Here is a 14,973-nt window from a genome sequence, read left to right as displayed (position 1 = left end):
ACTGTGCTAAGTATTCTCCAGGTGACACAGTGCACATTCTGGGTACAGAAATCCCAAGCTTGGCATGGCTCCTCTACTACACAAGAGGGCGGAGGGCCCCGGTGAGGTGATGAACCCAGCTTCACAGGCCGCCAGGGCTTGTCCGTCTGACTATCTATATCCAGTGTTCTTTGCCCAGCTGGGAGCTGTCCCATCCTTCCCATGGCCCCCTGATCAGATTCCACTTGGCACTTCCCCGATGACTGTTTCATGCTATTCTATAATTAGCTTTCCTCAGCGAGATTAGACATTCCTTGAGAGCAGGGACCACGTCTCCTCAAATACAGCCATCATTTCTACACCACCTAATGATGGGCTGGAGGCAGGAATTGCCTCCGAGGACTAGGGCTAACCTGCTCTTTGTCCAGTTACGTGAGGATGGACCAAGCCTTGGTCCCTTTACGGTAAGAGGGACCTTGGAAGCTTCAGAAACCCAGGTCAAAATGAGAAGGGTTGCCAATCACCTAAGTTCCCAGGCCAGTATCAATCCCCGACTCCCTGTGAGCATGTGATCTCAGCGGTTACTGAAGATGGGTCAGAGGGGCAAGCCCCTTGTGAGGGAAGCTTAGCCTCCATCTTTACTGAGGTAGCTGCTGACCCATAATAAAACTTATCAACCACGGCCATGTTGCTCCCAGAAGCAGGTAGGGCCAAGCTCTCATCTTCTCAGAGAAGGGCATTAAGTGTGGGTATCTTGGGCAGGAGTGGGCATGGAGAGGGTGGGTAGGACAAAGACCTTTTGGTGGGAAGTGGGTTGGCTGTGTGCAAGCATCCTTCTCTAGGACCCAGAATGGTCACCACCGTCAGCTCCGTCCCACCTGCCTCACTTAACCTGCCTGTAGCCCTTCTAGGGGGTGGTGCAGGCATCCCTATACCAGGCTCTCTCACTCCTGGTCCACCAACAGCCCCAACCGTTAGAAGGCGCTTGAGGAACAGAGAACACACACGTCAAAATCAGAGAGTCTTGAGTTTGAGTCTCCGTTTTGACATAACTGTGTAACTTTGGGGAAGTGGCTGTGCCTCTTAGAGATCATGTAAAGAGATTTGAAAAGACAGCAAGTGAAAGATGATGATATGAAGCAGGAGCATGGGGCCTGGCAGATGGATGGGCATTCAGGATGGGGTCACAGTGAAGGCAGAGGCTTGGTATAGCTGGGTACCATACTGCCTGTTCCTATACATAGTGCACAGGCTCCTAGGGGGAGCACGCCCAAAATAAAAGTGTGGCTTCACCGACACTTAACACAGAGGACAACCTTCAGGGGACATTCCCTGTGCCCTACCCTATTCTAATCTGGGGTATGACTGTAGGGGCTGATGACACAGGTTCAGAGGGCTCTCTAGACCTAGGCTGGGCTCTGTGTCTTCCAAGCAGTTTGGCTTTAGGTCCCCAGGCCAGTGGATAGAGACAGTCTCTTCTCCCTGCAGCATGGAGGCCACCCTGGGTAGGGAGTGAAGACATGACAGCCCTATGTACTCACGTCATCAACTTTTGGCTCCGTCACAGGAACCCACTTGTAGATTCGTAGGGATGTGTCGCCAACAGTCACCCATTTCTTCTCCCTGCAGGGAATGAGGAAGAGCCCATAACCAGGGGGCTTTGGACCGGACTCCGCTTGTGGGTGGAAGGTGACAGAGGTCACAGCTACAAAGAGCTGTCTGTGTAGCCCAGGGGCTAAAACAACAAGGTTTGATCACAGAGATATGGCTGGAATCCCAGTTCCGCCCTTGGTGGCTGGGGCCCTTGGCTTTGGTAAGCCTTTCTTTGCCTACTCTCTCAAAACCGAGACAGCAAGCAATGGTCCTGCCCTCCCATCAGCTTCCCTTCACAACAGTTTAGGGGCATGGGGGAGGGGGCATTGAGAGGCAGGCTGAGTCTGGCTTTGTGGGGACAAATCCTTGCACCTATCCTTCAGGTGAGGCTCCAAGTGCCCAGCTGAGAAAGACACAGGTGTACAGATAGGAAGGAGACAATTACAGGCTGTGAGAAGGGAAAGGGGGCGACGGGCTTCATCAAGGATAATAACTATGCCCTCTCTAGGCCACTGCCATTTGCTGGGCTATTACTGTCAGACAGTGTCACTTCTTGCTCTGAATAGTCAGAGGCCATGTACCTGGGCGGGGACAGGCACAACCTGGGGAGAGTCACCAGAGGCACAGGTGGGGTTTGAACCCCAACTGTCTGGGCTCCGGCTTGGTCATCTCAGGGAAGCAGCCTAAAGTTTCATTGTGTTCAGAAAGGAACCCAGCTGATCCGAGGGACCCACAATGAGATGAGATCAAAGGCAAGGCTGCAAAAGTCCCACTGCTACCTAGGCAGTGTGAGGACTTTGGCTTCTCCACCCAAACTTTACCTATGTCCCTGACAGTCTCCGCATGTCACTACTGAGGCTTCGGGCACCAGTGTGCACGCGTGTGCGCGCGCACATGTATGTGTGTTAACCAAACCATACGCCTTCATCCACAAACTCTGCCTACCCAGGTCTCCAAGCCCCCCCGCCCCCCCCCGTCAGCTACAGCCTGGCCTTTATCATTGAAGGAGACCGTTTCTGGTAGCTTCTGTGTGCTAAACACGACATCCACACACTGATGTTCACAAGGCCATGTGTGGCAGCAGGAATCACCTTCCCACTTGACAGATGAAGGAAGTGGGACCGAAAAGGTGAATCCAAACCCTTGGCACCACTGTCAGGCCCTGCCCATGCTCCTTGGAGCAGGGAAAGCGTGAAGTGAAGACAGATGTCTACCTGCCATCCCTCTCCTGCCTCCTGGGGGCAGAGCGCACAAGCCACAGGCCCCACCTTTCACTCTCCACCCAGAAGGTTCCCAGGATCAAGGTCGTGACAAGCAGAAAGGCCAAGCTCTGGGACCCCCCCCCCCCCACTTTCTCAGACCACAGAAAGGTAGGAACACGTCTTGTGGATGAGGAAACAAGCCCAGCAACTTTTACCACAGCCAAGGCCACATAGACAATACTGGGAGAACAAAGAGTGAATTTAGGTTGTGACGCCAGAGTCCACCTTCTGCTGCCTGTTCTATCCTAGAGACCACCTGGGGACAGAAGCTTCTAGAATCCAAAGGCCAAAGTCAGCGCTTACAAACCCTTGACTAGCTTCCTTGGGCTAAGCCTTAGTAAATCAAGCAATTCAAAGTTGGAGTATATTTTTAAAAAATTTTTTTTTATTTACGTAATTAACTTGTAACACAAAAGCCATGGTTCAGGTTGGAAAGCACACCTGAGCTCTGGGCTTCCCAAGATGACAGGAACCAGGGTGAATATCTGAAGTTATCCGGCTGCATACCGGGTCCTTCTTCCCCAGCTGGTGACCTTGTCACCAGTCTACCCAGGTCACCCCGAGATAGAACACAGTCTGCAGCACTGAGGGGAGGACACTGGTGGCGCTGTGGGACAGAGGCAGGCTTCAGAGACTTGACCTTGAGAGCTGGGTGTGATGGTTTACAATTCTGGCCGCCTGAGATCCCAGCTCTTGGGAGGCTGAGGCCTGATAACTCTGGGTCCCAGGGGGTTCTAAACTACACAGTGAGACCAATCATAACAATAAGTAATAATAATAATAATAATAATAATAATAATAGGGGCTGGTGAGGTGACCTGAGTTAGGTCCTCAGAACTGACCCGGTGGAAGGTTGTCATCTGACCTCCACAAGTGCATCGTGGACATGTGAGTGCTCCCCCCTCTTGTGCACAAGCACAGACACTAAATAAATAAAATAAAAAATAAAATAAAGATTAAAAAAAAAAAAAACCAACCCCAGCACTCAAGAGGCAGAGGCAGGCAGATCTCTGTGAGTTTGAGGCCAGTCTGGTCTACAGACAGAGTTCCAGGACAGCCAGGGCTACACAGAGCAAACTTGTGTACAAAAAAATAGAAAGCAGAATCTGACCTTGGGATTGACCTTTGACCTCTGACCTGGGACTTGGCCCTTGGTCTCCCAGGAAACCAGACAGAGCTTCACAAAGGCAGTGTCTCAGGGGAGCAGCTGAAATCATAAGTGCCCCAAGCCCATCATTGGGGGACCACACAGCTGGCTGCTCCCATGGGGGATTAGACAGTTCCCATTACCTTACAGCAAGGGCAGCAAGCGATTGGCCAACAGGCACGTCTAGTCTGACCTCCACAGCACTCTTCAAAAGTGGACTCAAAGCCAGTGGTGGCGCACGCCTTCAATCCCAGCAGTTGGGAGGCAGAGGTGGGTGGATCTCCGAGTTCAGGGCCAACCTGGTCTACAAGAGCTAGATCCAGGACAGGACAGCTAGTTCCAAAGCTACGGAGAAACCCGGTCTGTGGGTGGGGGTTTACTCAATTACCAAAGCAGAAAAAGAATGAAAGAAAGAGGGAGCCATAAAAATTCAGGTTTTTGGCTACTCTCAAAACATGCCCCTGGAAGGCACAGCTTGCTCCAAATGACACACATTGGCTCCCTCCCAGCTCCCACCTCTCACCATCCGGGAGACATCACACTGACCACCAGGCTGCACCTCAACTTAGCCACAAAACTACTCAGCATGGAGCCGGAGTCCCCCTGCCTCCGTGGCCCCCGAAAACCAGCTTCCCTCCCCTGTCTACCAGAATCGAGCTCCTGAGATAAAAAGGTGCAAGGAAGCCCCAGATGTGGGACTAGAGCTCCAAAGTTCTTCCCCGGATCAGGCTCTCAGATTCTCAAGGTCAAGGTAAACCCCTGCGTTCTACTGGGCCCGGGTCCAGTGCGCCCCAGGGGTCCCCAGTGACTCCAAGCTCTCAATCTATCTTTTTACACTCACTATGGGACTAGTCTTTGTCACCTTGGAAGACCCGTCCTCATCCTCATCAGGTAGGTCTGGGTGTCCCTCAGAAGGCCTGTCTCAGGGATGGGTGGAAAGCCCCCATTAAGCTGGCCACTCTGTCTTTGTGGTAAGTTGCGAAAGGACCCCTTGGGCCAAGGCTGAAAGGTGCTGGACCAATGCCCACTCTGCAGCTCTGACCTCTCTGTCTTTCCCACTCATACTGGGCCTCCTAAGCCTGGCCCAGTGGCCCCATTTCCCCAAAAGGGACCAACCATTTTGTTCTCTCTCAGCCATATTCTGGCTACTTCACACCACTCCAACCTGCTCTGCCGGGACACCAGACAGAAAGGAGAAGGGAACCAGCTGCCAACTGTGGGTAGGGAGGCCATAGCTCACACTGGCTTCTTCTGCAGGGCAAAGGAAGGGTAGGGCCGGCTGCGTGAGGAGAAACACTACCCTAGGCTTTTGGACTGAATAGAATGGCAGGCACCTCAGCTCTCCACTGGTTAAAACACAGAATGACTCATTGATTTTGAATTTTTCAGATAAATGAATAACTTTTCAGTACGTGCCATTATTATGTGTATTTCACGGAATATGCTTACACAAAGGAGTGTATGTGTGTGTACAGGCTGTAGACAAAACCTAGAGCCCTTTGCATATTAAGCTCAAATTCTACCACTAAAGCACTAATCTTAGCAGAAAATTTCATTTATTTTTGCTTTCTTTTGAGAACCTTGAATGTAGCCCAGGCTAGCCTTGAACTTACTATGTAGTTGAGGCTGGCCTTGAACTCCTAGTTCTCCTGCTGAGATTATAACCGTGCACCACCCAGGGAAAAAGGTTTATTTTTTAAAAATCATTTTGCTATTTATCTGAAATTCAAATTTAGTTGGGTGTTCTGTATTTTCATTTGCTAATTCTGGCAATCCCATGTCTCAGCCAGTGGTGAAATGTATGGTTGGTGGCCAGTTAATAAACAGCAGCAATGCCTTCAGGGTCCAGACTGTTGTACAGGCAGAAAAGACCAGATTCTGCCCCCAAGAAAGCCCCCCTCCATTTTTGTTAAAACGGGGAGGGAAGCAAAACCAAAATTTCTACAAAGTCCACCTTACATAAGGACATTTACAAGGGCTCCTGTGTACCCTGGAGACTCCACCAACTAGCCTGTGAGTCCAGCAGTTCAAGAAGGTGAGGGGGCACAGAATCCCAGGGTTGCCAGGGTTAGAGAAGCCAGTTTCATATTCTGCCCAAGGTCACACCAAGGAAGAGAAGAAACTTAACCAGGAGATCCCAAAGTCTGAGGATCTTAGGGGTCACGATATTCTTATTCCCCCAAAACATGGGGAAGAAGGCAGCCACATCCCCCACTCCAATCCCAGGCTTGGCAGGCAGAACCGGCCAGGACTGAAGCCTCCAGGCCTGCTGCTCTGGGGCCGGCAGGGTGGAAAGCCCCATCCCTCCATCTGCCTGCCCTGCGGAGCAGCTGGCAGACCCAGCCACAGCTGTCACAGCTTACACGGGCCCCTTTCTACCCTCCAGGCCGGTGACAGACAGAAGAGACTCACGCCCAGCTATCAGTTCTTTCTTTGCACCGGGACTGAGGCAGAGGAGGGGGCCACCTCAGCCTTCCCTTGAGAGTCCCACAGGAGAGGGGCACTGCGTTGTTTTCCTCCGTGTTTTGGCCTGCAGCTGTTTCTGCCATTTTTAAATGGCTCCAGTTGGGCACTGGGAGCCTTGCTCAGCAGGGGAGCTCCCAGCACCCAGGACTTGGATCTCAACTTTGGAAAGCCTCCCCTTCTCACGGTTGTGAAAATTCTTTGTCCCATTGGAGCCAAACCCAGCCCACGGCGGGCATCCGGCCATCGGCAGACAGCCCTTTCCATAGGAGGCCCGGGAGCACGTGGACTTTATTGATTTTTCTCCTTGCCTTTTTTTGTTGGGTTTCACTCTGAAAGGACAGCTAACTTGTGACACCACCAGACCTGAGACAGGCCGAGTAGTGCTTAAAAAAAAAAAAAAAAGACAACAACAACAACAGAGACGTTACTCATGAAATGACACCCCCAAAAGAAACCGCCTGCAGTGGGGCCTGGCCAGTTTCTATAAAGGACAGGACCAGCCCGCGGCCGCTGACACTTGGGGACCTCTCGGACCCCAATGAAGTCGTGAGAAAAAAAAACATAATAAAGTTGAAATCTGGGGGCAGGGAGTTTTCAACAAGTCTGACCTAGCCTGGTGGTGGACTACTGGCGCCTCCGGCCTGGCCTCTGGGGCCGCCTCGGAGTCAGATCCCGACGAGGCCCGTGAAAATGTTCCATCCTACTAATTATAACGAGGCCACGCCGGGCACGATCTAATTTGAGCTTGAAAAACACGCACGGCCCACACCGAATCTCGCGGTCCCCTCCTCCTCCCCCAGTGCAGAGAACAAAAACAACGGTCGCTCGCTCTTTCCGCAAAACAAACACCAGCTCCAGCTTGGAGAAGGCAGACACGGCCCAGGACTTGGCTTCTGGCAGCAAACATCACGTCCCCCGAGCTCCCGGTACCGCGCGGAGCGGGTGGGAGCTATGGGTGCCCCGCTCCCATCCGCGCCACCGCCTTCCCAGCGCTCGCCCCCATCTTCCTTCCTCGCCCGGAGCCCTCGCTCCAGGCTGCCCAAAGCGCTAAATTTAAACGGCTCGCGCTCTGCAAACTCCGCAGACTCGAGGGCGCCAAGGCCTGGGAGGCGGGGAGCTGCGGGCGGGTCGGGGCGTGGGGTGGATGTGTATGCGTGTTGGGGGGGGGGGACTCCGGCGCCGCGCCGCCCCGGGAGAAGACGGCGGCCCGCTCCGCGCTGCACAATGGAGCTCGCGCTCTGCCCGCCGCCGCCGGCATCACAGCCCCGGCGCGCGGGAAGCCGCTTTCATGTGACTTGCACAAAAAAACGAAATGGCTTCTGGGGCCGGCTGCGAACCCCCCTCTCCCGAGCTCCGAGCTCCGGGTTGCAGTCGCCGCCGCGGCCGCCGCCGCTGTCGCCGCCACCGCGCCAGGTGGGCGACCCGCTCCAAGCACACCTGGGCAGCGGACGCAGCCCCCGCGGGGGCGCAGGTGACCCGGGCCGCGCGTCCTCGTCAACTCCGGGCCCGGGGGCCGCTGCGCCCCGCGGCTCTGTGCGCTGGGTCAGGGCTGCTGGCGGCCGCGGCGCGGTGCAGCGAGCCGGGGCGAGAGAACGAGCGAGCAGGCGCCTCGGCTTACCATTTGCGCACTTTCTCGATAGCCGCCATGACCCTCTTGATATCATCTTTGGCCCGGCTCCTGGTCTCGGCTCGAACCGACCTGCCCGACATGGTTCTGGCGGGGAGGGAGAGAGAGGAGAGAGAGAGAGGGAGAGAGGCTGGGGGAGCGCGCCCGCCGGGTCCTGCTCGCGACACTCGCCCGCTCTCTCACTCGCGCACAGACACACACTCACACACATACGCGCACACACAAAGCCTGGTGCCGCCGCGCGCCCGGGGCCCAGTGCGCAAGCGCCGGGCGGCAGCTGCACAGAGCGAGGGGGAGCGGCGCGGCCGCCACTAGTGCGGCCTCCGGGTGCCGCGGCCCTCCCCGGGGAACCGCGGGGACCTCGCCCCGGGAAACGATCAGGGGTGACCCCGACCTCCCGGCACGCGGGGCTGGCCCGCGCGCGGACTCCCCCGGAGGCCGCAGGTGCGGTGGGAACCCCTCCCCCCAAGACACACACCCTGGGGATCGCAGACTGGAAGCCGTGGGTGCCCTGGCCTTGGGTTGGTGGCCGCGGGCGCGATCGTGCAAGTTTCTTGTCGGACGCTTGACTTCTAAGAGTTAGAGGCGGCGGTTCCGGACTCGTGATCTTGGAAAGAGTTGAGACGCCGGTCTCTGGCCAGCTAGCTGCCTTGTTGAAATGTGCGAGCTAGGACGTCTGCCTCACCATGCTTAAACTAGGGTCGTAGTTTAACGTTCCCGAGCCTGGTGGTAATTGGCATTGTCGCAAGACTCTCTTTCCTTTGCAGATAAGTTGCCCCAGTCACGGATAAACCTCCCTGGGTTATGTTAGAAGACCACAAATTAATCTTAAACGGCTCCTGGTGGAAGCACAGTGTACTGACCGGGAGCAGCAGGTAAACTGGACTGGTCCAACCCAGAAAGACTTGAGAAGCTGTCCCCCATCCCAGGACAGAGCTGGGTGGCAGTATCTACCGCGGTCAATCAGGATAGGGACAGGTGGGTGTGCAGCTGTGGCTAAACCGACTGGACTGAGCGAATGCTTGCCCAGATGGATGCTGGGAAAAGAGATGACCTAATGTGGGCAAGCCAGTGCCTGGAGAGGAACTAGCTAATCACCAGTCATTTCACAGATGGGGAAACTGAGGCAAGGAGTAATTCCAGGTTGAAGCCATAAACTTCATCTGTGACTAAAGCACCTCACCTAAAGTTTGGGGGTGTTGCGAGGTGGGGGATGGTAGAGAGAGGTAGTGGGGAAATGAGAGTGAAAAACCCGTGGCCTTTCTCCCAGGCATATCATTTTTACCATTTTAAACACACGGTCCCAATGTGAAAAATAAAAACAGGAACAATAGTCGGGCGTGGTGGCACACTCCTTCCCTCTGAGCACTTGGAGACAGAAGCAGGCAGATCTCAGAGTTCAAAGCCAGGTTGGTTTACTTAAGAAGTTTGAGTCCAGCCAGGACTACGTAGTGAGACCCTGTCTCAAAAACAAAAATCAAACACCCAGGTTGTGGTAGCACATCCCTTTAACCTCAGCACTCAAGTTAGAGGCAGGCGGATCTCTGTGAGTTCAAGGCCAGTCTGGTCTACAGAGTGAATTCCAGAACAGAGAAATCTGTCCCTGAAACAAAACAAAAGATTAGGACAATTAAGTCAGAGAACCGTTTGGGAAAATACGCTGTAAATCAGAAGTCTCATACTTTTGCCCCTCTGTGACTGACCATCAGATATGTGCTTGGGCCCCAGGGAATTAACTTTTGTTTAGTGCTAGCCATTGTGCTACATCAGTTCTGTACCCCAGTACATATATGTGTGTACATATATGTATATACTTTAAAAATCCACATATCAGGTCAGCAAGATGTCTTAGGAAATGCACTTGCAGCCAAGCCTGAAGACAGGAGTTCAATTGCCAGAACCCTTGTTGTGGGAAAGAGAGACCTGATTCCTCAAAGTTGTTCTGATTGCCACATGTTTACATACATGCATACACACACATATACACCTACACACATACATACACACAGAGAGAGAGACACACACACTGAACTGTAAGAAAATTTTAAATCCAAATACCAGTTGATGAATGGATGTCTTCACACACAGTGGGATTATTTATCCACAAATAATAAAAGTAATACCCACACCACTAAACATGCTTGGAAGTTTGTTAAGTGGAAAGATGCAGGCGTACAAGGAAGAAGACTGTATGACCCCACTTCCATGAGCTTTCTAGATTAGGCCAGGGGTTGAGGGGAGGCAGGTGAGGGCTAATAGGTGTGGGTTTTCATTTGTAAAAGTGAAAGATTCCTAGAACTATGTAGAGGTGACTGTCCCATGTCACTGGATGGTTCTTTAAAATGGTTACAATGAGCTGAGCGGATGGCTCAGTGGTTAAGTGCTTGCTACGGAAGCACAAATACTAGAGTTCAGATCCCAGAGCTCGTGCTAGTAGACATGGCAACTGGCCTGTCATTCCAGCCTTGAAAGGCAGAAACAGGAGAGCCCCAGAGAAAGCTACTGGCGAGCTCTGGGTTTGAGAGAACCTGCCTCAAAAAAACAAAAGGTAGCTAAGATGATTCCCAAATTCAGCTTCTGGCCTCCACGTGCATGCTCACCCAAGGCTGTGCATATGCACCCATACCATGCATGTAAACATGCAATACACAGCACACACTCATGAAAATGGGAAAAGGAGAAAAATGGCTATAATGGTCAGTGTGATGCTATATGAGTTTGACTATTATAAAAAGAAATCCAAATTCATTAGATCTAGCCAAAGTTCTATAAACTGGGCCCCCAGTCCATACAGCAGCCACTAGCGCTAAGCAGCCCTTGTCCTCCCGACTGCTCACCCAGCCACCTGACTCATTTCTGTTTGCTGTCTAGCCCCTTAAGGTATTTGTGGTTTTAATCCCTGATTAAACCATAAAGCTTTCTACAAATGTTCTTTTTCAATCTAGTATGTCATTTTTTATAGTTTCCTGTCCCTGAAGATATTTCTTTCTTTCAACAAAACTCAGTTGTTTTATAGTATGTGTCTGACGACGCTAATGTTTCTGCTAGGTCTTGCTCATGGTGCTGCATTTTCTTGTTAGATGCCTAGTTCTCTGACTGGGTCAGACAGTATTTTTTATTTCTTTTCCTTCCTGGGAATCTGCTTTTTGCTTTTTTTTTTTTTTTAAATAGAGTGGGCTGGGTGTTTCTACAATTTTGTTCATGTGACTGCAGATGCCAGAAAAGCTGTTGCTAATTGATACCTGACATACTGTTATTAACCTTTTTATATACACACACACACACACACACACACACATATATATAAAATTTTTGGAAACTTAGCTGTCAACTTTGGAAAAAAGTATCTCAATTTACCTGTTGAGCTAGTATTACAGAAATGAGCAGCCATACTGGTGTAGAAACATTAAACTTATTTTTTTTCCCATTTGTACAGGTAACATGGTATTAAAAATACAAGGTCAGCTGGGTGGTGGTGCACACCTTTAATCCCAGCACTCCAAAGGCAGAGACAGGTGGATCCCTGTGAGCTCGAGGCCAGCCTGGTCGTCAGTGCAAGTTCCAGGACAGACTCCAAAGCTACAGAGAAGCCCTGTCTTGAAAAACAAACAAACAAACATATGTAAGGTCTTATCCACATGGACGATTACAGAAATTAATAGTTTCTAAACAAAAAGAAATAAGCCAAAGCTAACAGGTGAGGAAGTTCGCTCCCTCTAGAGTGCCGTCGAGCGTCTTCTCAGTTTCAGTCTACCTTGTCTTGCACTTAAGTTGTTTCCAAATACCTTTTAAATTCTAATTAATTTATTTATTTAGAAGGGAATATACATATACCATGTTGGTTCCTTCCTCCTACTACATGGGTTCTGGGAATCAAACTCAGGTCATCAGGTGACCGGTAGCTTTATTTGCTGAGCTGTCTTGCTGACTCTAAAATGCCTAGCTTTTGTTTTTTATTTTTAGAAACAGGGACTCACTATAGAGCTCAGGTTGGGCTCCAAAACTTTTGATCTTCCTGTCTTAGTCTGCAGAGTATTGGGATGGCAAGTACCACCTTTCTCGGGTCCTCTTCTTGGTTCTTTGGAAGCTTGGAGTAGGAAGGTTAGGCTAACTGTAGACTAGAAACCACGAGTCAAGGTCTCCAGAAACATTGCCTCCCAGACAGGTTTTTTTTTTGTTTGTTTGTTTGTTTTGGGTTTTGGTTTTTTGAGACAGGGTTTCACCATTGCTTTGGAAGCTGTCCTGGAACTCTGTAAACCAGGCTGGCCTTGAACTTACAGCAACCCACCTGCCTTTGCCTCCTGAGTGCTGGGATTAAAGGTGTGCGCCACCACTGCCCTACGCCTCCCAGGCAGGTTAAGAATACAAGATGATCTCAGGATAATGGAAGTTTGTCACCACCAGTGTCAAATATCTTCCCAACTCTGTGCCTTGTCTTTAAAATGAAGATAAAGTAACACTTCTTACCTCACGGAGTTGTTATGAGGATGAAACAGTTTTGTTTTGTTTAAGTGCTTGTGTGTAACAGAAAGCATTTGCTAAAGATGGGACCCATAAGATCGCTGGCATCATGAAGCCCCACCCAGGAGACAAGTCAAACTCTTTCCTCTTTCCTGGGTTGCTAAATTCAACTCTCCATGCCTGCCGTTAGGCATACCTCCAGGGTGGAGGCTGGTTCGCCACTGTGGGGTGGAGGAGGTTTCCATCTCTGGAACAGAGATGTGTAATTGGGAGGGAACTGCAGGCCTTGCCTCAGTGTTCCCTGCAGCTTAGCGACTCACCAGTGTGGTGTGCTCCTTGTTTGAGGAGCAGGACATTAGCGACTCAACAGCGTGGTGTGCTCTGTGTTTGAGGAGCAGGACATTAGCCAGACCAGAAACGTGTATGTGTGCTGGGGAGAAAGTTCCAGCCACGTAATGCATTAGCGTCCCTTCCTGTGAAACAGGAACAGAAAGGACAGACTGCTTATGAAGCTGACCCAGTGGAGACAATCTCTCTCCTTTAACAGAAAGCAAACACTGTAGCTGTGTAGCGAGCTTTCTTTTGGGCCACCAGCCAGTCCCCAAATCATGACATGGAGACTTATCTTTAGCTGTGAATGCTGGGCCTTATCCTGTGCTTGTCCCACTAGCTCTTATAACCTAATTTATCCAGTTTCTTCTCATCTACATCTTGCCTAGGGCTTTTTACCTTTCTTTCGTTCTGTATGCCCTACTCAGTGTGTCTGTCTGGTGACTGCTTGGCCCTAAGCATAGTCCTCTCTTTCTCCCTTGTTCCCTCCTCTAGTTCTCTTCTTGAGCCTAGATTCCTCCTCCTACTTATTTTCTCTGCTAGCCAGGTATACCCAGGTGGTATACAGCTATCCCTCTACTGCCTAGCTATTGGCCATTCAGCTTTTTATTAGACCAATGAGGTGCTTTAGGCAAGCAAAGCAACACATCTTTACATCATTAAACAAATACAGCCTAGACGAATGTAACAATCTTTACATAGTTAAAGTGATATTCCCCAACAAACCTGGGCCTGCCTGTGCAGCCTGTAATCCTAGCGTTTGGGGTGGAGGTAGAAGGGTCAGAAGTTCAAAGTCATCTTTGACTATAGAATGTGTTAGAGGCTAGCCTGGGCTACATGACATCCTGTCAAAGGTGGGAGGTGGGAAGAAAGGAAGATTAATGTGTTCAAGGTGAGATAATATCCGCATCCTCCTCTAACACTGAAGTATTAAACTCAGGCAGTTTGGCTAAGTGACCTAGTAACTCGGAGTAAAGTTGGAACCTTTCCACAAACAGACCATATTGCCAGGCATGGTGGTGTGCATCTTGAATCCCTGTACTCAAGAGGCAGAAGCAAGTGGATCTCTGTGAGTCTGAGACCAGCCTAGTCTACATGGTGAGATCTATCTCAAAACAAAACAGTTTCAGTTTTTGTATTGTTTCATAGAACTATGGGCTGAACCCAGGGGTCTCTCCCACGCTAGGCAAGTGCTCTCCCACTCAGCTATACTAGGATCAATAAATTCTAAAGTCATGAATCTACAAAACTGCCCAAATTCCTCCTAGAGTCTCTCTCGCGTAGCTCTCTTGCATCTGAACATCCTCCCCAGTTCTGGGTGGGAGCTCTCGAGTTTGGAGACAGGACCCATCTTCCTGCAGCTGGAAATCTCAGTCCTGGTCATGGCTCCAGCCTTGTTCATGAGTTTATTCCCCCCTAGCCCCCAGATGCAGGGTCTCATTCCATAGCCTAGGCTGGCCTGGCCCTTATGTGACTCCATGCTGTAATTATCCAAGCCACTACACCTAGCTTGTATTAGTAAGTTTTCTGCTACTCTAGCTGGACATGGTAGTGCACGCCTTTAATTCCCGTACTTAGGAGGTAGAGGCAGGCAGACCTCTCTTAGTTCAGGGCCAGCTTGGGCTACAGAGTAAGACCCTGTCTCAAAAAATAAAATTAATATTTTTTAAAAAAGTTTTCCACTACTCTGACAAAATTCTTGAAAAGATACTTCATTTTATCTATTTATTTATTTTTGAGACAGGGTCTTACTCTGTAGCCCAGGCTGGTCTGTCTATCTATCTATCTATCTATCTATCTATCTATCTATCTATCTATCTATCTATCTATCTATTTTTGAGACAGGGTTTCACTATGTAGCTGGGCTGGAATTCACTCTGTAGCCCAGGCTGGCCTCAAACTCACAGAGATCTGCTTGCCTCTGCCTCCTGCTGGGATTAGAAGCATGCACCACTGCACCCAGGTAGTATACAGCTTCAAGGGCCGGATGTTTATTTGGGCTCACAGGTTCGGAAGCTGCACTGCATGGTTGAGGCAGTGGCTCAGCCATGTGGCAAGGTAGATGCAGGGAAGAGGTGTGGAGCAGAGCTGCTCATGGCAGCCAGGAT

General features: G+C 50.7%; 1 protein-coding gene across 3 annotated transcripts in view; it reads right to left on the bottom strand.

Annotated features, from left to right (window-relative positions):
- Bcl7a (BAF chromatin remodeling complex subunit BCL7A) overlaps window positions 1-9,093 on the bottom strand; it is a 34,300-nt gene extending 25,207 nt beyond the window's left edge. The window contains exons 1-3 of one of the 3 annotated variants that reach the window (XM_038345905.1): window positions 8,553-9,093; window positions 8,066-8,161; window positions 1,521-1,602 (exon numbers count right to left, since the gene is read on the bottom strand). In XM_038345905.1, the coding sequence (XP_038201833.1) occupies window positions 1,521-1,602; window positions 8,066-8,157 (174 nt within the window). In that variant the 5' untranslated portion in view covers window positions 8,158-8,161; window positions 8,553-9,093. Of the gene's footprint in view, window positions 1-1,520; window positions 1,603-8,065; window positions 8,503-8,552 lie in introns of those variants that run through there. The other 2 variants (XM_038345907.1, XM_042055907.1) reach the window with 2 other exon arrangements.
- Window positions 9,094-14,973: the final 5,880 nt, after the last annotated feature.

The sequence above is a fragment of the Arvicola amphibius genome, chromosome 10 (genome assembly GCF_903992535.2).
Source record: "Arvicola amphibius chromosome 10, mArvAmp1.2, whole genome shotgun sequence".
Lineage (NCBI taxonomy): Eukaryota > Metazoa > Chordata > Mammalia > Rodentia > Cricetidae > Arvicola > Arvicola amphibius.
The sequence above is the reverse complement of the archived record's forward strand: the minus strand, read 5'-3'. Positions and strand labels throughout refer to the sequence as shown.